Source organism: Oryx dammah, unplaced genomic scaffold (genome assembly GCF_014754425.2).
Source record: "Oryx dammah isolate SB20612 unplaced genomic scaffold, SCBI_Odam_1.1 HiC_scaffold_29, whole genome shotgun sequence".
Lineage (NCBI taxonomy): Eukaryota > Metazoa > Chordata > Mammalia > Artiodactyla > Bovidae > Oryx > Oryx dammah.
In genome coordinates this window covers 53896762-53924730 of record NW_024070213.1, presented here as the reverse complement: position 1 = coordinate 53924730, position 27969 = coordinate 53896762, and the positions used below count along the sequence as shown (strand labels likewise).

The 27969-nt window shown below is 39.6% G+C and overlaps 2 protein-coding genes across 6 annotated transcripts in view; both read left to right on the top strand.

The window, feature by feature from the left end:
- NR1H4 (nuclear receptor subfamily 1 group H member 4) overlaps nt 1–3259 on the top strand; it is a 78401-nt gene extending 75142 nt beyond the window's left edge. For all 4 annotated transcript variants that reach the window (XM_040234904.1, XM_040234903.1, XM_040234906.1 and 1 more), the window contains 2 exons: nt 590–703; nt 2512–3259. In XM_040234904.1, coding sequence (XP_040090838.1) covers nt 590–703; nt 2512–2750 — 353 coding nt within the window. In that variant the 3' untranslated portion in view covers nt 2751–3259. The remainder of the gene's footprint in view (nt 1–589; nt 704–2511) is intronic.
- A 6467-nt stretch (nt 3260–9726) lies between these two features.
- The window catches only part of GAS2L3 (growth arrest specific 2 like 3), a 35535-nt gene continuing 17292 nt past the window's right edge, over nt 9727–27969 (top strand). Inside the window, exons 1-3 of one of the 2 annotated variants that reach the window (XM_040234901.1) lie at nt 9727–9814; nt 21657–21704; nt 27417–27585. In XM_040234901.1, coding sequence (XP_040090835.1) covers nt 21681–21704; nt 27417–27585 — 193 coding nt within the window. In that variant the 5' untranslated portion in view covers nt 9727–9814; nt 21657–21680. Of the gene's footprint in view, nt 9815–20646; nt 20750–21656; nt 21705–27416; nt 27586–27969 lie in introns of those variants that run through there. The other variant, XM_040234902.1, reaches the window with a different exon arrangement.

Genomic DNA, 27969 nt, shown 5'->3' with positions numbered 1-27969 from the left:
GGAGGAAGATGAGGAATTTAGTTCTGTACATGGTGTCTTTGCTTTTGGACATGCTGAGTTTGAAGAGAGAAACCAAGTACCATTGCCTGTTAGGCAGTGGATAAACGGTTTGATACTTCAGAGAGAGATGGGAACTCTGTAAAGAACTCTAGCCAATGTATTAAGTAGAGTTTATACTTCTGGACTAAAGAACAATAATTTTTTGTTGGTTAAGATGCTGTCTATGTCTTGATTATAGATTGTGATATTTACAAGATTAACCAAGCCCCATCTAGAACATGGTGAAGTTCAGAGATTCTTTTGGTAATTCAAGAATATTATCATTTATTGTCACAAAGTTGGGACTAAAACAAAGACAGTCAAGATCAAAGATAAATAATTGATTAGTTTATATTTTAAAGATTTTGTTAACTGATCTTTTTTGCAGTGCCTCACCTTTAACTGGGATATTTATATATAGTTATTATTTAAATGTATACATATGAATATAAATATTGTCTGTGTGTGTATAATGTGTTTGTAGTTTTACACTTTTCAGTCATTCAAAAATTTTATTTTGCCTCTGCGATTTTTCAACTTTCCCCCATAGGTATCTCTGATGAATATATAACGCCTATGTTTAGCTTTTATAAAAGTATTGCTGAATTGAAAATGACTCAAGAAGAGTATGCTCTGCTTACAGCGATTGTTATCCTCTCTCCAGGTAATTTCAATGTTATATCTTTATTTTTATCCCATTTTTTCGGTTTTCCTCTCAAGGATAGTAGGAATATTAAGGAAAATCTTGGATAAAAAACAAAGAGAAAGTAAAATGGCCTATAATTCCATCACTCAAATTGAACCATTGTTAACATTTCAGTGTAGTTCTTTTCAGCCTTTTTCTGAACATCATGCTCATTCATTTAATAATTGCATTTTGAACACCTTTATACACTAAACATGTTTCCAGACATTGCAGGATATAGCAGCAGCAAAGAAACAGGCAGGATGTAGTTCACATCCTAGCAGAGTGAGAAAGACAATGAATAAAGAAACAAACAAAAAGAATTTTCAGAGAGTGGTAATACTACAAAAAAATTAAGATGTCATATAAGGAAAGAAAGTGGCAGCAAAATGCTGTTGTAATCACTAGTCAGAGAAGGCTCATCTAAAGTGTTGAAATTTGAGCAGGACATAAATGAAACTATTACTTTTTTAAAGTAATACAGAATATACTGTCTTTATACTTTTTCCATGTCATTAAAAATCATACTGGTAGAATTTTGTTGCAATATGTACATCATGTTGTATGATGTATAATCATTTACTCAGTTGTTACCATGTTTGGATATTCAAGATGTTTCCAGATTTGTCATTACTGTTGTTTTAAACAATGTTGAAATGAATCTCTGTACATAAAATTTGTCTGTATTTTTTGATTAACTATTTGGGAATAAGTAATGTCATGTTCCTGATTTGTAAAGCTTAATTACAGTGTTACCTTAAACCATTTTAATATATGATACTGTGGCAGTTACCATGAGAAATTATAATTTTAGAAAGAATGACCCAGAAATTCCACTCCTCAGAATATACTCACCACAGATGACACTTATGTCTATTCTTGGGGTTACCTTCTGGGTGCATTTGTCACCGAGTCCAAGCTCGTACTGCTCCCCACATGGTGGTCCGAAAAGTCAAGAGATGAGTTGTTAGGATAAGGAATAGCAACTTTATCTGGAAAGCCAGCAGACTAGGATGGTGGACTAATGTTCCAAAGAACCATCTCACCCAAGTTAGAATTCAGGCTTCTTTTATAATAAAATTGGAGGGGGTGTGGTTGGTTGCTGCAAACTTCTTGGTGCTAGAATCCTTTGTCCTTGCAGCTGTTCAGGTAGGTCTGGTTATAATGTTCCTATAAACCTCCAACAAGACAAATGTTATTCTCTGTTCTGCAACATTTTATCTCTAAATGAATGGAAAAGTGTCTTACCTTTAACCCGTCAGAGCCTTGAGAATGGGTTATTCTGTATATTTCAGGCTCCAGGCAACATTCTGTTACAAAGTGCAGAGTTAAAATGACTAAGCACAGGTAACAGAGCATACAGTTTAAAACCAAAGGAGTAGTGTGCAGTCTTTCCTGAACACATTGATTGGAAGGAGAATTTAGGCAGGCCTCTGGGAGCAGTTGGAGAAGGAAATGGCAACCCACTCCAGTGTTCTTGCCTGGAGAATCCCAGGGACGGGGGAGCCTGGTGGGCTGCCGTCTATGGGGTCGCACTTAAGCGACTTAGCAGCAGCAGCTGGGGGGCAGTAAAGGTTTTATAGCTTGATCTAATTGTGTTTTATAGCTTGATCTAATTACAGGAGTATATATACATATGTATAAAAATTCATCAATGTGAATACTTTGCCCATTTTAAGTACACAGTATTTGTAAGTTACATTTCAAAAAAGTTAACCTTGCTGTAATTATGCCAAATTTTTACTTTTCCACTTTTTTTGTCATTTTATTTTGAACTTGAAAAACAGATAGACAATACATAAAGGACAGAGAGGCAGTAGAGAAGCTTCAGGAACCACTGCTTGATGTGCTACAAAAGTTATGTAAGATTCATCAGCCTGAGAATCCTCAACATTTTGCCTGTCTTCTGGGTCGCCTGACTGAGTTGAGGACATTCAACCATCACCACGCAGACATGCTTATGTCATGGAGAGTGAATGACCACAAGTTTACCCCACTTCTCTGTGAAATCTGGGATGTGCAGTGATGAGCACTGCAGAGGCAGGATCCAGCTCTTCATTTTCCTGATATAAATCTGATACATAACTTTCTTTTATTGCATTTGTACCTGGCTTCATGCCAGAATTTTTCTCTATATTTATGTGGTAGTTATATAACCCTAGCAATTGTAAATATGGGGCTAGGTTGAAATACTCTCTCTGTATTGTATTTTACAAAGCTTCAGGGAATTTTTCATTCAAATTGGCATGCCCTGTTTGCCAAATTAAATTAATCATTACTGTAAGTCTGTTGAAATAGGGGAAGCTCTCACTTTGCTCTTCATCTTATCTTATTGCATATATTTTATTAAAGAGTTGTGTTCAATTTGGGCAATAAACCGAACATAATGGCAACAGGCTTTTCTTTGGGAACAAAATTTGAAAAATATACAAACTTATCTCTTTAAACGATGAATGGCATCCTATTGAGTCTGAGGGGGTAATTTCCACAAAGATAAACTCTTACAACATAAATAGTGCTTTTCTCATCCCCGGAGGTCCTGGTGAATGTTCATTCATTTGTGATAGCCCTTTGATAATTTCTTATTCTTCAAAGTTCACAGAGCATAGCATATAGAAGAGTTAATGATTCTCACATAAAATATTCCCTCAAGCAATTTCTTTCCCTACTTACGGTCCTGAGGTGGCATTTACAAATTCAGAGTATGCAGATAACTCCAGTGATGGGACATTCCCTTTTCTCTCATAAAAGTGCTCTCTATTGGCTTTAGTGCATGTAATTATTCATTTTTCATTTATTTGTTTGTTTTGCTTTTGGAAAACACTCCTTCAGCTGGGTGCACAGCTGTGTATACTTCCCCTAAAGCAGGAATTAGTTCATTTCCTTCCTTCATCGTTATATTGTTGCATTCTTCTCCCCACCATCCTTCAGTAAATATAATAAAACACCTTCTGTAAGTAATGAGTTTACATGTCCCTTACTCCTGAAATCAGCCAAAATGGAGCTTGCTTAGCAGCAGAGTTTTTCATTTTAAAATATTAAGGCAATCCTGAAGTTCTAACAAAGGCTAGTCAGTAGAGAAGGCAGTGAGTTGGGGCTAACATTAGTTGAATTCCATTTGTTTCAACAAGAAAAAAGACTTGAGTCCGCACTAAGTAAAATCTTTATGCTAATCTCCATGGGAGATATAAAGATGATTAAGACCTAGTAACTGCCTGGAGAGGCTTAAAAGAAAAGCAGAGGAAAGTGCTGTGGGCTTACCTGGGAAAATCTCATGGAGGAGGTGACATTTGCCCTGGGCTTGGAAGAATAGTCAGGACTTCGTGGGTCAGGGTAAGAAAGGAGAGGATTCAAGGTGAATACAGTGGCAGGAGGAAAAGAAGGGGAGGTGGGGGAGTTATACGGATGTTTAAGGACCAGAAGTAACGTGGGCCAGAGTGGGAGGGTGCACAGTACCTTTGTAAGCCTCAGTTTCACCTCTGCAAAATAAAGATCTCAGAACCCACCATCAAAAGGAATTGAGCTGATGAATGAAGAGTAAATGGGAAGTTGCAAACTCACCAAGGAAGTGGGTGGTGAGGAAAGGACATTTAAGACAGAGAAGTAAATTTCTGGATGCCTGAAGGAGAAGGGTCAGTTTGGGGAACTGAACGGTTTGGTGTTTCCAGATCCTAAGGCATCCGGGGGAAAGCAAGCGGTGGGAACTGAGCTGAAGCTGAGGGTGTCCTGTAGATGGACGTAGAAGTTAATCTCTTAGGTCTGGATTTATTAGGGTGGTTAAGACCTTATAATAGCAAGTATCATAACTTGTCCCCAGTTCCTGACATGGAGATTCTAAAACTCTTGACATTTCCTGAGTGATAGGAGGATCTTTATTATTCATAACAAGATCCTTTCATCCATACCTGAGTTAATGCTAATAAGGTGACTCTTGGTGGGCCTCTAGATGCTTCAGGGTGGAGGATGGTTGCCAGAAGAACCAACCACGTGATTAGAGGGTTAGAATTCAGTCCCATTCCTCCAACTCTGGGGAAGGGAGAGGAACGTTGAGATTGACGTCAGTTGCCAATGGCCAAGGATTTAATCATTCATACCTATGTAATGGAAATTCGAATTAAAAAAAAACAACACTAAATGATAGTATTTGGAGAGCTTCTGGGCTGATGAACACATCGAGGTGCCAGGAGGGTGATGTGCCAGAGAGTGGAAGCTCCACACCCTCCTCCATTTACCCTTTGTCTCTTTCATTTGACTGTTCCTGAGATGTAGCCTTTATAATACACTGGTAATAGTAAGTGAACTGCTTTCCTGAGTTCTGTGAGCCAAACTAGCAAATTAACAAACCTAAAGAGGGAATCACCTATACATATCTTATTTCCACATAAGGGCACATTTTGAGGTTCCTAGATAGCGTATTAAAAAGCAGAGACATCACTTTACTGCCAAAGATTTGATGTTTTCCAACTGTGGTGCTGGAGAAGACTCTTGAGAGTCTCTTGGACAAGAAGATTAAACCAATCAGTCCTAAAGGAAATGAGCCTTGAATATTTATTGGAAGGACTGATGCTGAAGCTGAAGCTCCAATACTTTGGCCACCTGATGTGAAGAGCTGACTCACTGGAAAAGACCCTGATACTGGGAAAGATTGAAAGCAGGAGAAGGGGATGACAGAAGATGAGATAGTTTGATGGCATCACTGACTCAATGGACATGAGTTTGAGCAAACTCTGGGAGATAGTGAAGGTCAGGGAAGCCTGGCATGCTGAAGTCCATGGGATCACAAAACTGAGTGACTGAACAACAACTAAGGTTCCAGGTGGATATGAATTTTGGAGGGGAGGCTATTTGATTCAGTATATAAATATAACATTTTAGTATTGATCATAACTGTTATAAAATTTTATATTATTGAATTACATACAGGTAATATTTGTTAATGTAAATCAATAACATCCCTTTAAGATTGAACTTAATCTTGTTTTTAACATTGGCTCTCAATAGATCTGCTGAATGAGTAGTTTAATAAACTGAGTGAATCAATCTATCTGTAGCCCCCAAATTTCATCCAGTAGTTCACACAAGGCAGAATCCATGGATTGATAGCTAATGTCAGAACATTAGAAACAACAGCAGAAAATACAGAATGCAGAACAAAACAACTAATCAATCAAAGAAAAATATCTCCAACAACTACAGTAAACTTTAAGCAATAAAGGTGCATTCTTATAGGGTTGTGAAAAAAACAAATTGTATTTCAATATTCAAGGATTATGAGATTATGAGTGACTCTTCTGTGTTCTGTAGAGATGTGTAGTCAGATGAATGAATATTCCTAATGTAATAACTTGAAAAAATTAGATCTCCAAGCATGATGCTTTCATCACAATCTGGAGAAAGTTAGAACTATTAAATAAGATACTTTGTCATCTGATGGAAGCAAACTGGTGAGGCTTGCTTTGCATGTTACGACCATGCCAATTTCAAGTGAGAACACCTAAAACATTACTATTAACCTAACCACCAATTAGAAAATCTACACATGAAAGTAAATTGCAGCTCACTAGTTGAAACCCTCAATTACTAATTGCAGTGTTAAAATCAAGGTAGGTAAGATGGTAAATGTGCTTAGTGAGTGGGGTACTAGGGGGATGGGGTACTGAGAATTCTTGTAAAAGTGAGGTTGAGAGAGCAACATGGGAGACTTTTTTATCCATAAGGGAAAAGCAATAAGAATCAAAGAATCTAGAAGGGAACTCCTCATCCATTCCCCACCTTTAACCAATGAGGAAGATGGGCTTAGAGAATCTGATTTGCACAGATTTCCTGCCTCTGGATTCACTTTTCACCACACTGTCCTTTATAAGCTAGAGGAGTTACCAAGACAAACCAAATGGACAATGAAAATAAAAAGAAACCAACCATGAAAATACCCTGCTGCCAAAATTTCAGCCAGTGGCTTACAGAAATATTAAGTGGTGTGTGTGAGTGTGTGTGTGAGTGTATTTGAGAGAGAATGTATACATACTTCACATAACATAGTTTCAGTTTTTAATAAATAGTATTCAAATGTTTAGGTACATACCATGCATGTAAGAAAAAATAGAACTGTTAACTATTGACTCATCAAACAAAATCTGTGTGACACAATTTACTTATTCTTAAGGTTCTGGAGAGCAGTATACCTATTTGATATTCGGGCTCAACAAATCCAACATAAAATCAGAACTCTACTAGAAGTTTGGCTGAATGAAATGATATGACAAATTGCCCTTTTAGTTTTAAACAGAAACACTATAAAACTGGTTCTCAACCTTTTTGACACCAGGGACCAGTTACATGGAAGACAGTTTTTCCGTGGACCAGAGTGTGTGTGTGTGTGTGTGTGTGTGTGTGTGTGTGTGTGTGTGTGTGTGTGTGTGTGTGTGTGTGTGTGTGTGTGTGTGTGTGTGTGTGTGTGTGTGTGTGTGTGTGTGTGTGTGTGTGTGTGTGTGTGTGTGTGTGTGTGTGTGTGTGTGTGTGTGTGTGTGTGTGTGTGTGTGGTGGGGGGCGGGGAGCTGGTTTTGGGATGATTCAAGTGCATTACATTTATTGTGTACTTTATTTCAATTATTATTACATCAGTTCTACCTCAGTTAATCAGGCATTAGATTCCATAGTCTGGGGACCTCTGCTATAAAACATAGGTTGATTTGAACACCAGGTCCTGTGAAAATGGATCTGCTGTGATCATGGACAACAAAGGGTTCTGGTAAAGACACCAGTAAAAAAGGAGCAACCACTCTTGGGTATCATATTCAACGATCACTTAAATGTCAACTTTTTGATGACCATCTTTACCGGGCTAACCCAGAAGGTAAGCTCTGCAAGAGCAGGACCCCACTGCTTAGGATGGAGTCTGGTACAGAACAAGCGCTTAAGTGTGTTTGTTAAATTGACTTCTCAAATTTCTGTCTCTTGCACGAACCAGTTTAACCAGCTTCAGACCTAATTTTCCAACCATAGCTTCTGAACACCTCAACGTGCACATCCCCCTCACATTTCAAAGTGACCATGACCTCACACCAGAATGCAGGATTCTTCCCCCAGTGTTGTTTTCTTTGTGTTCCTTAGATTGGCAGCACTGTCATATGATACCAAGTCCGGATAAATCAGCCTCTTAAGTATCTCCAGACATCTCTTTCTCACTATCCCTTCTGAGCTAGTTTAAGTAATTATAATCTTTTAATTTTTAGAATTGCTGCCAATCTTTGCTGCTGCTGCTGCTGCTGCTGCTGCTAAGTCACTTCAGTCGTGTCCGACTCTGTGCAACCCCATAGACGGCAGCCCACCAGGCTCCGTCTCCAAAACCCTCAAAAATATTTTCTCCCCTTAAAACACAAATCAATCACAATTGCTTGCAAGAAAGAATCTAAATTCCATAGTATCTACAAAGGTTTCCTCTGTGCTGACTCCTCCAGCCTGATTTATCAATACCTCTAAATCCCTAAATCCCTTCCCTGGTGGCTCAGATGGTAAAGCGTCTGCCGGCAATGTGGGAAACTCGGGTTCAATCCCTGGGTTGGGAAGATCTCCTGGAGAAGGAAATGGCAACCCACTTCAGTATTCTTGCTTGGAGAATCCCACGGTCGGAGAGCATGGTAGGCTACAGTCCATGGGGTCGCAAAGTGTTAGGACACGACTGAGCGACTTCACTAAATCCCTCAACTTGTCATTCAGAACTACAATTCCCAGAGCATTCCAGATGCTCTCACATCCTTGGAAGCTTATTCTCTCTGCCTAGAAAGCACTCCTCACTCCTAATTATCCTCTCCCTTGGCAGATCCCTATTTGTCTTTCAAAATTCAAGTCCTTTCAAGCCTCTGACCATCACCCTTCGACCCTGTGTTTCCTCTTTCATAGATTCTCTGATTTCCACTGAGTCTTTACCACGTTGCCGAGCACTTTCAAGGTAAAGACTTTTCTCTTTTTAGTCTTTCAGCAAGCAACAGTACCTCTTTTTTGTTGTTGTTCAGTGAATGAAGGAATAAATGCTAAAGAGCATCTGCTGCTGCTGCAGCTAAGTCGCTTCAGTTGTGTCCGACTCCATGCGACCCCATAGACGGCAGCCCACAAACTCCTTCCCTGGGATTCTCCAGGCAAGAATACTGGAGGGGGTTGCCATTTCCTTCTCCAGCTAAAGAGCATCATTCCTGGTCAATTCCACTCTTTACAGATGGGAAACTGAGACCCAGAAAGGCGACATAATTTGACAAAATAAAGCTGAGAGAAAGGGCCTGGCCTTCCAGGCTTTCGGCTCTGACTTTATCCCCATATTAACAAGCCACGTTTAGTGATCAGAGACCTATCTTTTATTATATTCAAGACCAGTCTCCACTTTACCTCAACCCTCCTATCTCTCATTGTGTTGCGGTCAAATCCGTCTCCCTCCCCTCCCCAACGCCCTACTCTGGTGTTTCCCGAAGGAACAGCCAACATCCTCTTTCTGCTTTCAGTTGTGCCCTGGAACTGCAGGGTTTCTCTCCCTCTCCCCAAGCCCCTCAAAAGGATGACAGTTTGTATCCGGAAATGACAGCGCCCTCAATACAGTGAAATCTCAGTTGGATTTAGGATTGGGAGGGGCTCTTAACAGATCAGGATAAAACTCGGGGCAACTCTGAGCCAACACTCCAGGATGCTTCGAGAAGAGACTGATTCACCTCTCCTGCTAATCTGGACAAATAGGGTTTATTGTTGTCGCTGAGGGGCCAGATGAAAGGACGTGCCCTGGGACCAAGCCATTTTCTGTGAGAAGAGCGACTTTGCCGCCAGACTTGTGTGACCCTAGGCAAAGGAAGTAGACTAGTCCCCTGATCAGGACGCACGCAGGTCTCGTGCTCCCTACAGGCCTGGAGGCGGGGCGGGGCCTCAAGCCACGCCCCCTCTCCGCCTCCTTCGAAACAGGCCGCGGCGATTGGTTCCTTCGAAACGGGCCGCGGCGAACCCTGAGCCTGAGGCAGCCGCGGCGGCGGTTGGGTAGGGGCGTGCCGGCCAGGCACAGATTGAGCGAGATGTTGCCCCGCAGGGAGAAGTGACCCTCCTGCGCCTGTGCGGGTGAGTACTTTGTTTGCCGTTCTCTTTTCCTCGCGAACTCTTACTCACCTTCTTGGGGCTGCGGTGCCTCAACTGGCATTGGAAGAGGCCTCGCGCTCAGCCCACTCAAAGGGTTGGTTCGGTAGGGGCTCGGAGCTGCGGGATTCAAGTTGATGTGCGATTGGCCCGCTGCGGGAGTCGCCTGCGCTGATTGGTCCTTGGGGCCGTCAAGATGAAGCAAGTCCCTGCCTTCTCCTGTCCACCCAGGTTTGGTGCAGGGGCCGGCCACAGGTGTGCTGGGGCGGCAGGTGTGCTAGGCGGGGGATGAGGTGATCACTCCCTGCCGCTCTGCTTTAGAATCCAGGAAGATATCAGAGTCTGAAATTTAGCCTCTCCAGAGGCACCTTTGTTTCCAAGCACCTAGCTCATACAGGGTCACTTAATTCCTCGGTGTCGCCGCTGGGAAGAACTTCCAAGTCACTGACCTTGGAAGGGAAATTGCAGATAGTTATTTTGCCATCTGGCAGAGAAAAAGTTTGTTCTCTGTTCCCTCCGGTCCACCCAAGGGTCATGTCGCCGAGATGAACGGGAAGAGGGGACGTACCTCAAGGCTGTGAGCGCTGCTTTTCCCACTCGCATGTTTTGGTTTGAAGGGCTGCGTTGCGGGGAGGTTTGTAGATTGCCTTGAAAGTCGAAGGAAAATTTTGGAGCCTGTGCTTGCCATTCAGTCGCTCCTGGTTCCTAACTAATCTCTTCGAACCGCAGGATTGAGTTTTACTGATTTAGAGTGCTTCGTGGAACGTCTGTTAGAGAAGCTGATCAGTTCTTATTAAGTGAAGAGATGTTTCTTTGCCGGCCCAGTCTAGGTCAGAGTTAGGGTTTAGCTTCGTTTGTGTGAAGAGTTTTAATACCTACTCTCTCAGAAGATAAGCATGTTGTGAACTGCTGTCTGATCTCAGTTGGCACTTAAATAATTAGGAATTGGCATTCTCGCCACCTCAGATTTCATGTAAGAGGAGATTGAAATGGATTTGAATGAAGAAGTGGAAATTGGTGGTAGTCGTCTGCTGTAGATCCTGATACGTGTCTGTCTGACTCATCTGTTTCAAAACCTCATTAAAAACCAACGGACTTTGCGTGGTAGGTTTGTCTGCTATTTCCACATTAATGAATTATAAGTAATGTTTCTTTTTATGTGTTTCTAAGTGTGGGGGCACTGAAGTCACACTTTACTATGTGACCTTAGGCAAGTTATTTAATCTTTCTAAGTCTGTATTTCCTATTGTGTAAACAAAGGTTAATATTAAATAGTTGCTACCTTACTGCTCTGACGTTTGTGAAGTTCAAATGAAATAATCCATGTAACTAGTTTAGTACATTGCCTGACACATAACTAGGATAATTTCTGTGCTGCTGGGCAGAGAGGAGCAAAAGGTGAAGGCAATACCAGAGGTAGTGGTATTAATATTTATCATTTATTAAGTTTGTACATGTAAAGTACTCATTACTGTTTATCAGTATGATGTGGTTGGATGGCATCAGTGACTCACTGGACATGAGTTTGAGCAAACTTATGGAGACAGGGAAGGACAGGGAAGCCTGGCTGGGTCAGTCCATGGGGTCGCAAAGAGATGGACATGACTGAGGGACGGAACAATAACGACAACAACTGTTTATCAAATGCATTATTACCTAGCATGTATCAGGTCCTGTTCTAGATGCTTTACTTACATATTGTTAAACCTGTTAGTAATCCTGCAGTGTCAATGGTGTTTTCTCCATTTTATAGATGAGGAAACTGAAGTTCAGAGAAAGAAATTAAGCTACTGAGGTTCACCCAGAATTCAGTCTAGACTGTCTCACTCCAATGTCCAGCCTCTTTGTTTAATCACACTACTCTTGCATTTATATACCCAGAATTAAGCTTCTTGGCACAAAGTTGTTTGTATGGCCCAGGTTCATTTTTTCCATGGGTTTCGGTTTATTTTGACTACTTCATTAAAAAATAGTGGTAAGTAATTTGTGATGGTAAATCAAAGTGTGTGATAAAGGAATAATGTCAACAGTATACTGCTATTACTAAAAAACTAAATGAGTCCAATGACGTTTGGAGACTTGTCAGTTCAAAAGTAATGTTTCCTAATTTATATTTTCCCATTCAGTTTTTGTGTACTTACTGTACTTTTTACTAAGCAGCACTCTTTTTTTTTTTTTTTTTTGCCTGTCAATTTCAATTTAAGTTTGGAGATAATAAAAGTTCAGTTATTTCAGTAATTGTTTTTCAAGCTGACTGTTGTGAGGAAGGGGTTAAGGTTAATGCATACATACTGTAAACTGGCTGTATATGTTTCTGTGTGTGTGTGTTTTACTTTCTTCCTATTATTTGTTTCTCCCTCTACTTTGTTATTTTTAAATCCTTAATGAAACTTACAGTGTACAGAGTACTTGAGAGAGTAGGAAAATTGAGTCTGTCAGTCAGTTGTCTCACTTTGAATTTCCCTATTTTAATTGAAATGTAACTACCATAGAGAAATGCCTCAGAAATGATGTTTACAAGATGCAGGCAATAATTATAATTGTTATCTCTTCAGTGTTTCTCCTTCTAAAAACTCAAAAAATTTTCTCATATTATTACATTGTTACAAAATAGGGGTTTTAACAGAAATTTGCTATGTATCTCATCAATGAATTACCAATTTTCAAAGAACTAGAATGTAATGAATTAAGTCCATAGGGTCGCAACTTAGTCAAGCAATGTACAGAAATAATGAAGAAATAGTATAAAGCAGTGTATAAATAAGGAATTGGGAGAAATGCTAGGTGAATTCAAGAGCTACAGATACAAGCAGAATTAATTTAGGCCAGTCAGGAAGGGCTCCTGGGAGAAGGTACATCAGAAGAGTTGTAAACCTGAAATAATTTAGATGAGGACTCTGTCCCTCTTGATGACTCTTTCCGTCTAGATGTTGGATTTTCTCAGGACTTGTTCTAGGCCCTAATCACTGCTTTCTCCAGAAAGGTCTCATTCTTTCTAGCAGCTTTATCTCCCAAGGATTGCTGACAATTTCTGTCTGCTCCCAAACTTTCTTCTTAGCTCTAGGTTTCCAACTGCCAAAATGACATTTTGGCTTGAATGTCTTTAAAGGCTTCTCAAATTAAACATGACCAAAACACAGCACTTTTGCCATCTCTGCTGGGTTCCCTGCTTCAGTCTGTTGAGATGCCTATCATCCTCATCTCACTAAACACTGCCATCATCTATTTGCCCAGTTGCTTAAACCAGAAAACCTGGAGTCGTTCCTGACAATTCACTCTGTGCTGACATCCTTTGCCTTCACCCTCCATCTCTAACCATTATCAAGTCTTGATTCTTAACTCCAAAATAGATGTCAGATCCATCCACTTCTCTCTGGTTGAGACATTACCAGCATCCCTGCTCAGTCAACCATCATTTGTCGCCGAACTGTTGCAGTGGGTCCACTCCTCTTGCCCTTCCAGGCTGCTCTCCATCTCGTCTCCTATGTGCTGAATTTCCTTTGCTCTCCTGTTTCCACTCTTCTCTGCTTCTCCTTCTCTCACTGAAGCCACTGATTCTTTTCCCCACGTCTCTACCCACCTGTCCTTCTGTTTCCTTCCCCCTTTTCTCTGTTAAACCCATCACTATTTTGCTCCCATGTCTCCCTCCCCGCTGCAGGAGATCTGTTAAAACTATGAATTACATTATGTCTTTCCTTTGGTTAAAACTCTTCCCTGGCTTCCTACTGCACTTAGAATAAAATCTAATTTCCTCAACTTGGCTTTGTGTGGTGGGGCTGCTGCCTAATTTTGCAGCCCTATCCTAAGGCACACGTGCTCCACGCTTCAGTCATACTGGCTTCTTTCAGTCCTCAGAATGCACCAAATGCTCTGTTCAGAGTCTTTGTAAAAAGTATTCTCTATGCATAGAACTTTTCCTCTTCTCTCTCCCTGGCTGATTCCCACCATTCTTCAAGTTCATGTTTTTCCTCTGGCAAAACCATTCCTATATCACTCAGTCTGAGTCTTTAAAGTAGGCCCTTGCTGTTCTCTCTCTGTTCCTTCCTCCAAAGCAATTATCATGATTTAACATTGTATATTCATCTGTGTATTCACTAATGTGTACAAACAAATGTAGTGGCTCCATGAGAGCATAACGTCTGTTATGCTCATCACTGCATCTCTTGCCTGGGGTGCCTAGTTTAATAAAGGGTGTGAGTATATAATTGGATAAATGAAGGAATGGCCATGCTTGGATGAACATGTCATCTGAACAGTGATAGAGCCACAGAAATGAGCCAAACTGGTAGAGAGGATGCTGAGGAGATAGCTTGAGTGGAGCAAAGAGCCTGTTTGTGACACACCTGAAGACTTACTCTAGCAATAGACTTGTAGGTCACAAATCCATATTTGAGTATACTCCCAATTAGGTTGTTGGTATTTTAGAGTTTTTAATGTTCATTTATCGGCTTTCCTTGTGGCTCAGCTGGTAAAGAATCTGCCTGCAATGTGAGAGACCTGGGTTCAATCCCTGGGTTGGAATGATCCCCTGGAGAAGGGAAAGACTACCCACTCCAGTGTTCTGGCCTGGAGAGTTCCATAGACTGTATGTAGTCCATGGGCTCACAAAGAGTTGTTCATTTATAACTATATTACAATATGTTGTAAATTTTTTATGTTAGAAAAAAGAAGCTTTCCAAATTACATTTAATGATTTCTCAGTATTAGTTTTGTTATCTCTTTTTAATTTGATGAATTATGTTAAGTACACTATAATTATGTTTCATCATGGTATCATCACAACAACTCACTTGTTAAGTGCTAGGTATGTGTCAGATACTTTATTTGTATCACCTCATTTAATCTTTACATGAAGCAGACAAGGGAGGTGGTGGTATCCCATTTACTAATGAGAACATGGATTCAGAGAAGTTAACTACCCCAAAGTGAAAAAGGAAGTGAACTTACTCGGTCGTGTCTGACTCTTTGCGACCCCATGGACAGTAGCCTACCTGGCTTCTCCATCCATGGGATTTTGCAGACAAGAGTACTGGAGTGGGTTACCATTTTCTTCTCCAGGGGATCTGCCCAACGCAGGTCTCCTGCATTGCAGGCAGACCCTTTACTGTCTGAGCCACCAGGGAAGCTTACTATCCCAAGATCATCTGAAATTCAAACCAGATGGGTCTGCTACTTTCTACTACCCCAGTGGTGCCTTTACAGTGACTTATTTTATACATTAAAAAACATGAATTGTGTTCTGTACGGATTTGTTGTTCAGTCGCTAAGTCCTGTCTGACTCAATGCGACCCCATGGACTGCAGAACGCAAGGCTCCGCTGTCCTCTACTGTCTTGGAGTTTGCTCAGATTGATGTCCCTTGAGTTAGTGGTGCTATCTAACCATCTCATCCTCTGCCTTCTCCAAAAGGATCCCTTCTTTTGCCTTCAGTCTTCCACAGCATCAGGGTCTTTTCCAATGTGTTGGCTCTTCTCATCAGGTGGTCAAAGTATTGGAGCTTCAGCTTCAGCATTAGTCCTTCCAATGAATATTCAGGGTTGATTTCCTTTAGGATTGACTGGTTTGATATCCTTGCTGTCCAAGGGACTCAAAATCTTCTCCAGCGCTACAATTCGAAAGCATCAGTTCTTTGGCACTCAGCCTTCTTTTTGGTCCAGCTCTCACATCCATACATGACTACTGGAAAAACTGTGTAGCTTTGACTGTATGGACCTTTGTCGGCAAAGTGATGTCTCTGCTTTTTAATACACTGTCTAGGTTTGTCATAGTTTTCCTCCCAAGGAGCAAGTGTCTTTTAATTTCATGGCTGCAATCTCCATCTACCGTGAATTTGGAGCCTAAGAAGATAAAATCTGTCACTGCTTGCACTTTTCCCATTTGCCATGAAGCAATGTGACCAGATGCCATGACCTTAGTGTTTCAAGTCAACTTTTTCACCCTCTTCCTTTACCCTCATCAAGAGGTTCTTTAGTTCCCCCTCACTTTCTGCTATGAGAGTAGTATCATCGGTATATCTGAGGTGGTTGTTATTCCACCCAGCAATCTTGATTTCAGCTTGTGGTTTATCCAGCCTGGCATTTCACATGATGTACTCTGCATATAGATTAAATAAGCAGGGTGACAATATGCAGCTTTGTTGTACTCCTTTCCCAGTTTTGAGCTAGTCAGTTGTTCCATGTCCAGTTCTAACTGTTGCTTCTTGACCCACATACAGATTTCTCAGGAGACAGGTAAGGTAGTCTGGTACTCCCATCTCTTGTTGTGCATGGTCAAAGTCAAAGGCTTTAGTGTAGCTAATGAAGCAGAAGTAGGTGTTTTTATGGAATTCCTTTGCTTTTCCCATGATTACAAAAAAATATTGGCAATTTGATCTCTGGTTCCTCTGCCTCTTTGGAACCCAGCTTGTACATCTCCAAGTTCTCAGTTCACATACTGCTGAAGCCTCTAGCATGAGGGATTTTGAGCATAACCTTGCTAGCATGTGAAATGAGCACAATTGTAGTTGGAACATTCTGTGCAATTGCCCTTCTTTGGGATTGGAATGAAAACTGACCTTTTCCAATCCTGTGACCACTGCTGAGTTTTCATTTGGTGGCATATTGAGTATAACACTTTAACAGCATTATCTTTTAGGATTTGAAATAGCTCAGCTGGAATTGTCACCTCCACTAATTTTGTTCATAGTAATGCTTCCTAAGGCCCACTTGACTTCACATCCAGGATATCTGGCTCTAGGTGAGTGACCACACCATCGTGGTTACTTGGGCATTAAGACCTTTTTTGTATAGTTCTTCTGTGTATTCTTGCCACCTCTTCTTAATCTCTTTTGCTTCTGTTAGGTCCTTACTGTTTCTGCCCTTTATTGTGCCCATCAAATGTTCCCTTGATATCTCCAGTTTTCTTGAAGAGATTTCTAGTCTTTCCCATTCTATTGTTTTCCTCTGTTTCTTTGCATTGTTGATTTATGTAGGCGCTTTTTTTTTTTTTTAATGTTTCCTTGCTGTTCTCTGGAACTTTGCATTCAGCTGGATTTATCTTTCCCTTTTCCCCTTGCCTTTAGTTTCTTTTCTTTCCTCAGCTATTTGTAAAGCCTCCTCAGACAACCACTTTGCTTCCTTGCCTTTCTTTTTCTTGGGGATAGTTTTGGTCACTGCCTTCTGTACAGCATAATGAACCTCTGTCCATAGTTCTTCAGGCACTCTGTCTACCAGATCTAATCCCCTGAATCTATTTGTCACTTTCCCTGTATAATCATAAGGGACTTAATTTAAGTCGTACCTGAATGGTTTTCCCTACTTTGTTCAGTTTAAGCCTGAATTTTGCAATAAGAAGCTCATGTTCTGAGCCACAGTGCACTCCAAGGTCTTTTTTTTTTTTTTTTTTGCTGACTGTATAGAACTTCTCCATCTTCAGCTGCAGAAAATACAATCAATCTGATTTTGGTATTGACCATCTGGTGATGTCCATGTATAGAGTCTTCTCTTGTGTTGTTGGAAAAGGGTGTTTACAGTGACCAGTGTGTTCTCTTGACAAAACTGTTATCCTTTGTCTCGCTTCATTTTGTACAACAGAAAAACAAAATTTGCCTATTATTCTCTGTATCTCTTGACTTCCTACTTTTGCATTCCAATCCCCTATGATGAAAAGGACATCTTTTTTTTTGGCGTTAGTTCTAGAAGGTTTTATAGTCTTCATGCTGCTGCTGCTGCTGCTAAGTCGCTTCAATCGTGTCTGACTCTGTGTGACCCCACAGATGGCAGCCCACCAGGCTCCCCCGTCCCTGGGATTCTCCAGGCAAGAACACTGGAGTGGGTTGCCATTTCCTTCTCCAATGCATGAAAGTGAAGTCACTCAGTCGTATCCGACTCTTCGTGACCCCATGGGCTGCAGCCTACCAGGCTCCTCCATCCATGGGATTCTCCAGGCAAGAGTACTGGAGTGGGGTGCCATCGCCTTCTCCAATAGTCTTCATAGAACCAATCAACTTTAGCTTCTTCAGCATCAGTGGTTGAAGCATAGATTTGGATTACTACGATGTTGAATGGTTTGCCTTGAAAATGAACTGAGATCATTCTGTTATTTTTGAGGTTGCACCCAAGTACTGCATTTTGGACTCTTATTGACTATGAGGGCTAATCCATTTCTTCGAAGGGATTCTTGCCCACAATAGTAGATATAATGGTCATCTGAATTAAATTTGCCCATTCCTGTCTGTTTTAGTTCACTCATTCCTGAGATGTAAATGTTTAGTCTTGCCATCTCGCATTTAACCACATCCAGTTTACCTTGATTCATGGACCTAACTTACCATGTTCCTGTGCAGTATTGTTCTTTACCATATTAGACTTTACTTTCACCACCAGGCATATCCACTGAGCATATAATGAGCATATAATGCATATAAACTGAGCATTGTTTCCACGTTGGCCCAACCACTTCATTCTTTCTGGAGCTATTAGTAATTGCACCCTGGTCTTCCTCAGTAGTATATTGGACATCTTCCAAGCTGGGGGCCTCATCTTCTGGTGTCATATCCTTTTGTCCTTTTATACTGTTTGTGAGGTTCTCACGGCAAGAATACTGAAGTGGGTTACCATTTCCTCCTTCAGAGAACCACAATTTGTCAGAACTCTGCACTATGACCCATCTGTCTTGGGTGTCCTTGCATGGCATGGCTCATAGTTTCGTTGAGTTATGCAAGCCCCTTCACCACGACAAGGCTGTGATCCATGAAGGGGATGGTATGAATATAGCATTTCTATTTTCTCTTCTAGGCAACTAAGAAATATTTAACTCAGAATTTTAAAACTGAGAAGATAGTTTTTTTTTTATTCCCCTGAACAAATCAGGATATTTTCTTCCAACTATTTTTCTAAATGAAGCATTAAAAATGATGAAATGTTTTTTGACACACAGAAGGGAGCACACAGTACTGTAAGAACACTTGTGTTCTCACCACTTCTCTTGAATGAGAGTCTTGTTGGTACAGTTGCCTCTGTGCATTCCATCCTGGTCTCACCTTCCTTCCCTCCTCGGCAGTGACCACTGTGCCAGCCTGGGCATTCATCATATCCCTGCAGCTTGTGTGTCTTGGCAGTTATCTGTCAGCCGGGTGCTATCGGCGTGTTGCAGTGGCAGTTACTGTTCTTTTTCTGAAGGAACCTTACTTTATTTCTTTGCTTTTTGGCCATTATTTTACAAATCAGCCCCTGATTTGTTCCAGGACTGAGCCCTGCCACTTGCGCTCTCCCCGCCGTATCTTAGTAATATAATGTGAGTGAGGAATTCAAATGTGCTCGCTTTCAGAGCCTACAGCTGTGGAACAAAGGAGCAGCTCCACAGGCTGGCTTTTTTTTTTTTTTTTAATTCCCATCATGATCTGAAGTCAAATTGGTCTAAAGAGACTTACGATAAATAATCTTAAGGATCTCATGGCTGAAACTATTTCTGAATGTTGTTCAGTCAGTAAGTCATGTCCAACTCTTTTGCGACCCCATGGGCAAAGTGGACTAGGCCCAAATTCAGTTCAAGTTTCAGGTAGATGAGCTTATTATGTGCTTCTAACATTTTCTCCAGATTTAAAAAATTGAGTGTGGTATTCCTCACTTGTGGTTTGTCTTATTGAAGATTCCCATTAGCACATAGTCTGGCCTTGGTCACATGAGAGCTTCCCCCCGCCACCCTCCGACCCCCTCCAGATCTAAAGGAAGAGACTTCCTCAAGATGGCACAGAATTAAAGTAGTCCTTCTCCAAAAAGACAGACAAAAACCAGAAACCAAAAAGGCCGGTAAGTTGCTAATTAAGATGCAGCTCCAAAGTGAAGAGTTGCTGATTCAGTGTAATTAGTTTATGTGGGAGAAAAAATGTAGAGACTGAGACTTTTAGGGAAAGATAGATAAGAGGAAAGTAGGTAATAAGCTGAGTAAGAAGCAAGAATTGCAGTTGTGATGCAGGTTAGGGACTGGGCTAGCAGTAGACAAGAAGCTGCTTTTGGGATTATATGCTTGAGACAAAAATGGCTTAGGAAGAGAATGGCTTGAAAATATCCAATCACTGGCTCTTAGTATCTGGAACACAGTGAATACTCTGGAGACTGATAGAGTCTCCAACTAATAAAAGTTTTCCAGTAAGAGCATATATTTGTGTACATGATAGTTTTCCACATATGAAGATATGTTATAACTTACCTGAGTAACATTTATTAAATAACTACTTTTAAAAGGTAATCAAGATGGTTGTCCTTTTGTCATCTTTAAAGTAGTTCTATGAGATAAGAATGATGTGGGAAAATATATATATGTATGTGTATATATATTATATTTAAATAGACTCTGCTAAAGTTCAGTGACTGAAGGTTGTGCACAAATTCTTCATTTCTTTCATAAAACTAATTTTGTTGAATTTTCCATAAAAAGTGCAACTGCTAAACATTCTTGTGATAGCTTCTTTGTGACTGTGTCACTGTTCTTGATTTGCACACGCCTTATAATTTAAGCTTTCTTTTGTTTGGGGTTGGCAGTTCCAACTGTTCAAGCTCTTGTCTGATTATGTGGGACTCCTTATTTTAATGGGAGCAGCTTCTCTGCTGCATTTTTAAAAAATGGTCTCGGAAGCTTCTTACTGTGGATCTTTGTTAGGGACAAAGGATTATTTATGCTAAAGGAAAATGTATTCCCCACTGAATTAGCTCGTGGGAAGCATAACAAGCTCATTAGTAATGCTCAATTGTACTTTGGCCTTTTGCTAGGGTAGAGAGAAGGAAAAATGATATCAGGAACATTCTGCTGTTCTTTGACTTCTTACAAAACCAACGTGATGTGTAACATCAGACTTTTCAGATAGGTTTAGCTCCATTTCAGCTTCGGTACCAGAAGTGTTCCTGAGAGGAAAGTGGGATGTGTAGTGGTCACTGTGCCTGAGGTATGTTTGGTATGATTTAGGGGAAGAAAGTCACTTTTCCTGCGAAATGGATAACATTATAGCCTTATAAGCCATTTCCTATTTTTTCTTAGAATGTTTTAATGGTGGTTTACAATTAAAAAATAGACCAGCATATTACACTGCTCTCAGCAATCTAAAAATTCTAGGTTTTATATAGTCTATATTATTCTGAATGTTTTCAAACTCTTTTTTTTGTCTGAAAATATATTAAAGAATTGTATTAATCTAAATTAAAGTTGTATTTTTTTCTTGTAGGTTTCAAGAGTAGTACTTTAGAGTTTGAATTCCTATTTCTTTTGGGTTTTTGGCTTTAACACCTCATGGAGAAAATAACTTATGAAAAATTATTATAGAAAGGCATTGAGTATTGTTTCATAGTTAAAATTGATATTTTTTCTTTTTCACCTTATCGTCTGGTAGAAGAGGCTTATGGTTTAGCTTGTGAATTTATACGAAGTTTAGATAAACTTATATGATCTCTTTGTGAAGATCAGATGAAAGATACTTTCAGTATCAGTCATTGTGATGTTTGTATTACATTATACTTACAGTGCCTTGACAGGGAGAAATTCTGGGGCATTTTTCTTTTAAAACTAAGTTTTATTGTTAATTTTATTTTACTAGTCAGATGCTTCAAGAGTTTCTTTGATATTAGTGCCAGAAACTACATATTAAAGTGTTTCAGGTTTTCCTCTTTCAAATGAGGAGTACTTTCATGAAGAAGCTAGGAGTATGATTGAATTCTCTATCATCAAATAACTCCAAATAGAAGAAAAAGTATTAGGTTTTCCGTCAAATAGAATAAAACAGATTTCTTATAAGTTGAGGGTTTGGGGAATGGGAAAGCTACCATTTTGTAAATATTAATGTTTTGTTTTATTTTCAGAACAGCAGTGTCATTTCAGTATAGATGACCATGCTGCCTGCAATTCAAGTAAGTGGTTTTCTTGGGAAAATATATATTTAAATTAATGAGATCAATGTAACAAGATTGTAATAGTTAGTAGAGTTATCACAAATTTTTTTTATTGTACTAGTTTTTTAAGCATCAAATTTAATAACAGAAATACTCTTTTTACTTTCTAGTTCTAAAAAGACTTTAATTTTAAGCATTCATTTATACTGCATATTTGTAAGAATCAAAAGTACCTTAGGATTGGTGAGTTCATCTTAATTATACTACCCCAGGAAAAGAATTAGAATATTTTGTGATTTTCTTCTCATTAGAATTTAGGATGTGTTTGTAGTTAAAAGAGCTTTCAATGAAAACAAATGAAAAACTTTAATTTTAGATAATTGTACATGTGTCCTTTAATCCCTGTAACTAACATGGTATTAAAACTTAAAATTTAAAGTGTGGATTTTTTTGGTTAGTTTTTTGGTGAGGAGAAGCAAGATGGAAATAATGAGACAAACTAGAATAATCTTACCTTTGAATTTGAATGATTTCCAGAGTTAGTACTTATATCCTTTAAAGTTTTCTTTCTTTTGATATACATAGAACATGACTGAATTTTAACTTAAAAACTGCCTGGAAGGTAGTATCAGATGCAAGCAACTGATAATAAAGTTTGCCTTGAAAAGTGAGAATTGTAGAGTCAATCAGATTTCATGTCTGATTTTAGTTCTGCCACTGTGTGAGGTCCTGGCAAGTTATTTTACCTCTCTGAGTTCCCACTTCCTTGCCTCTAAGGTGAGGATAATAGCACTTATTTTTTAGGTAGTTGTGAGGAATCAGTGAGATAACATGAGCAAGATGTGTCCTGGAATGTGTTACATCGTAGGCACTTAGGAAGTTGGGTTGTATCATTGGTACAACAAAATTACCCAAATGTAAAACTGGAGGTTATACCTGTGTCATGAGAGCCCCCCCTTTTTTTTTTCAATTAAGAAAGAAGACATCAAGATAACAGTGGGTAATAGCCTAGAGAAGATAATTTATCAAACGGTTAAGAACAACTCAGGCTGTGATGTTGCTTTCTCTCCTCCTGTGCTGTGCAGCTCTGTCTTCCAACTCTGCTAGTAAACACTTTCATAGTGTTTTCCTTTTGGACTTCCCTGATAGCTCAGTTGGTAAAGAATCCACCTGCAACGCAGGAGACCCTAGTTCAATTCCTGGGTCAGGAAGATCCCCTGGCGAAGAGATAGGCTACCCACTCCAGTATTCTTGGGCTTCCCTTATGGCTCAGCTGGTAAAGAATCTGCTGCAATGTGGGAGATTCTTGGGTTGGGAAGATCCCCTGGGGAAGGGAAAGGCTACCCACTCCAGTATTCTGGCCTGGAGAATTCCATGGAATGTATAATCCATGGGGTCACAGAGTCAGACACAAATGAGCGACTTTCACTTCACTTTGGGACTTGGCAGTTCATGGCAGTCTTCCAAAAGGTCTTATTTTTCCTATTTAGGTCCTCTCTAATCCACATTGAGTATGCTCAGAACTTCTTACTTCTAAAATCCATTTTTATCTGAGTACTTACATGTCTCTTTTTATCCAGGTCTCTGCATGTCGTCAATTTCATGTTGATTATGTTTTCTTCCTTATTGAGTGCTTTTTATCATTGCATATTGACCATATTTTTCTCATTTCCAACCTACTGGCCATTAATACTTTCTTGATGATTTTTTTTTTCCACAATGTTTTCTTGTAGTTCCATGAACCTTTCTCTCATCTAGATTACACAGATCCACCTCTAGTGATTCTTTTTCAAGAGTACTCTTGGCATCCCTCATGGAAGTTTTTGCTTCTTTCCCTGGTGAATGTGAGAACTTCCTAGGATTTTCACCTCTTTGCTAATTAGACTTCATTATTCCTAAATGCCTTGCAGAGAGGAGGCACCCAATAGACAGCTGTTTTCAGTTTGTTGCTTATTCACTTAATTCGTGAAGGCCTTCCTTGCCCCTTTTTATGTCCATGGTTCTGATTAGTAAATAAACTTACAGTCTAAAAATCAGTGAACTATAGCTTCTAGTCTCTTTTGGGTCCTAGTCCCTTTTGAAAACCTGACAAAAACTATGAACTCTCTCTCTCTCAGAAAAGGGCTGTTTGTACATAGGCCTAAATTTTTGCCTAAATGTAAGGTTAAATCAGTAAGTTGTGCACTGATTCAAGTTCTTCTGTAGACTGCCTATGGTTAGGAATCTTTGCAATATGACTGTTTTCAGCATGTTTGAGAACAGTCTTCATACAGGCAGACTTTGTTGTTAACATCTAACTTTTAACAACATTGCTATGCTAATTGCTTTATACTGTTGTGTTGGTTTTTGCTGTACGACAGTGTGAATCAGTCATGATTATATATATGCCCTCCCCACCAATCCCGCCACTCTAGGTCCTCACAGAGCGCCAGGCTGGGCTCCCTGCGTTATACAGCAGCTCCCACCATCTGCTTTACGCGTGATAGTGCAGATGTCAGTGCTGCTGTCTCAGCTCAGCCCACCCTCACCTTCCCTGCTGTGTCCGTAGGTCTGCTCTCTACTAGGCCCATCAGCACTCTTTTCCCCTAGATTCCGTATATATCCATTAACATATGATACTTTTTTTTCTCTGACTTACTTCGTCTGTGTAAGAGGCTCTAGGTTTACCTACCTCACTGCAACTGACTCAAATTCATTCCTTTTTATCAACCCAGGTTTTTATGGTTTTCTGTTTGCAATAATAGGAATATCCAAGTACTTGTCTCCCTAATATGGCAAGAAATTTAGAATGACTTTTGTTAATTTTAATTTCTTCATTTTCGCACATGATTTTTTCGAAACCACCTTCCTAGCTAATACCCATTTTTCTTTGACAAACATTCGCATCTTCTCTGACTTTTGTCAGCTCAGATAAATGACAAATAGCATTGTATTGACTATAAAATACCATTGATTGTAAGATGCATCTTGATTTTGATGGTGCAAAAAGTCATTTGCTAGTATCTATTCCTCAATTTTTCAGCTAATATTTTTGGTTGCATATCATGTGCTAGGTCTTATACAGAGTCCTGGGATTACAAACAGAAACAAGATGTGCTTATGAAGGGAAGATTTAGATATTAAATTGCTGCTATACTCCCTTTGAAATAATTCTAAGAGAATTTGGGGAAATAAAATCTTTTTCCTAAAACTTTATAGGATCCTCATGTATTTTCCTGAACCACTGCCCCTCAAATAATTTTGTTTCTCTTTGTCTTTGGGTACTTTTAAGTTTTGCTACTCCTGCTTGCCTCTGGTGGTATATATTCTTTGTCTTTCTTTGCCTTTGGGATTTTTAAAAAAAGTGTTTATTTCTTACCACAGCAGATTGAAATGGGCTTTTTTTTCCTCCAAGTCTGTCTAGACTAACAATGGTGTTGATATGGCTTTTAATTTGATATAGTTAAGACTTGCCTCAAATAAACTTCAGTGAGTTTAATATATTTTAGGGAGGAAATTATTCACTTTTAAAAATCAAGAAAGAACTAGATTCACTTGATATTGCCTATATTTATGCCTTTTTTTTTAGAAAACTTAAAAATTTTTTTACTTAAAAGCAATCACAAACCTACAACTAATTGTTAAGTGTAGAACAGAAGTTATTTGTTTGCTGAACCATTTGAAAATAGGTTGCAGATCTTGTGCCCCCTTACTTCCAAACTTGAGTATGTATTTCTCATGTGCAAGGACTTCCTGCTATAAAACCACCATGAAATCATCAGAGTCAGGATACTGACGTTGGTGCAGTACTGCCGTCTAATATTCAGACCACTTTCAAATATTGCCAGTTGTCCCAATAGTGTCCAGTTCAGAATCACGTTAGGTTTAGTTGTCATGTCCCTTATTCTCTATCAGTCCAGAGCAGTATCTCAGTCTTTGCTTTCTTTAATGACCTTGACACTTTTGAATATTACAGACCAATTATTTTGTAGAATGTCCCTCAATTTAGATTTACCTGATATTTCTCGTGATTAGATTGAGGTTATGCATCTTGGCAGGAATATCACAGAGGGATGCTGTTTCATCTCACTACATCCCATCAAGTGGCATATGATTTTGATTTGTCCTATTATTGATCATATTCACTTGTGTCACTCAGTTAAGTTGCTGCCTGATAGGTTTCTCAACTGTGAAATTACTCTTTCTTTCTAATAAGTATTTCTGTGGAAGTTCTTTGAAACTGTATGAAAATCTCATCCCTCATCAGAATTCCAGTTTATTCATTTATTTGTATCTGCGTGAACTCAGAGTTGTCCATTTTATTCAGTGTGTTATAATTCCCTTACATCATTATTTTGATGCTCAAATTGTTCTTAATGTAGCCGGCAGAAGTCCCTTCAAGTTGACGTCTGGATCCTTTTGCATGTCTCCATCTTTCTTTAAGTACTTCTTTGCTTTCTGGTAAAAGATACTGCATTCCTACACCATAGAGTTCATTCTAATTTTCTCTCAGTCCATAGTTACACCTCTCTTCTTTGGCAGGAAGAAACCTGGCTTCAACTTGATAAATCCTCATGTCTCGCATTGTTACTGCCACCTCCCCCTAAGTTGATGCCCTTCTCAGCTCATCTGGGGTCTGACACCCTGCACTGGGACGTTCCCCCTCTGCCCCAGGGGACACCCTCCTTGCCTTGCCTAGGGTCTGACACTGTGCTTGGGGCTGTACCCGTGGGTAGTAAATACCCTGTCACCTCACTCAGGCTCTGGTCCTCTGTTTCTCCCCTCCTGTGAGAACCCCTTCACCACTTGGGCTCTGATACTCTTAACTCAATTGAAATTTAGCACAGTCTTTTCTCTCAATAATTGTATATTAAAAGTACATCTAATTGTATTTCAAAATTTGCAAGTGTTGGTTTGATAGCATGTTTATGTCAGTTTTTATTTTAAACCAGGGGTTGACCAGTTAGTAAATATTTTTGACTTTGTGAGTTGGTAGGCAAAATTGAAGCTATTATGTAGGTGCTTATATAACTACCATTTTAAAATGTAAAAATCATTTTTAGCTTGTGGGCCTTGCAATAGCAGGTGATGGACCAGATTATATAGGTTTTTATTATTAGATAACACTGTTGTTAGGATTTAAAGTTTATAAAATGCCATCTGTGCACTCATTCATTTATTTGTCCATTATTCAACAAATATTAGGCACAGTGCTATATTCTACAAGGCTGTTAGTCGCTCAGTCATGTCCAATTCTTTACAACCCCATGGACTATAGCCTGCCAGGTTCCTCTGTCCATAGAATTCTCCAGGCAAGACTACTGGAATGGGTAGCCCTTCCCTTCTCCAGGGGATCTTCCCAACCCAGGGATCAAACTGATGTCTTCTACATTCTACAAAGATGTATTATTAACTCATTTTACAACCAAGATGCTGAGACTCTGGTCAGGTAACTTGTTAAACTTACTCAGCTAACAAGTGAAAGAAAAATAATTATGTGTTAACTTTTATCCCCTTGATTTGACAGTAGAATCCATTAGTTAGCGATTCACTTATATTTGTCACAGAATTAAATATGGAAAGTAAGTCAAGTATCTAGACTAATAGTTTGCTTCTAGTTTGTTAACTTTCTGTGAGCTGCTGCAGCTCTGTATATGTGTATATTAAATATAGTCTATGATTCATTATTTAAATAAACATTGGAATCCTGACTTTGAACAAGTTGCACCCATTGGTTGATGTTTTCTCTAGGTGTGGTTTGGAGAAGACCTGCCTCTAAGTCCACGGAGTCCTCTGACCCCCAGACATGGGCCAGGTTTGGCTGATGTTTGTCAGTATGATGAGTGGATAGCTGTGAGGCATGAGGCCACCCTGTTGCCCATGCAAGAAGACCTGTCAATCTGGTTAAATGGTTTATTAGGTAAGGCTCGCAAAGATACTCAAAATTATGTTCTCTTACCCAGTAATGTTTACTGAGAATGTTTACTGTCAAGGAATCATTGTTCCAGAGGTTGGGGATCCTCTAGTGAAGGAAGTGTTTGATATCCTTATTGTCACCAAACTTACATTCTATCTTACAGAAGATACTCTGGTTCACTCTGACTCCCAGGGTTTGAACAGTAAGCAAGTTTGAGGCTTAATGGTAGAGGTCAAGTAGTGGTCAAGTAGTTAAAAGCTGTGAATAATCAATGTTTTCATTGTTAATACTAAAAAAAAAAATTTAAGTGTATTGGTCTAATTTGGGAGTCTATATTTCATTGATTTTTGGGGGGGGGGGGGGGGGGGGGGGGGGGGGGGGGGGGGG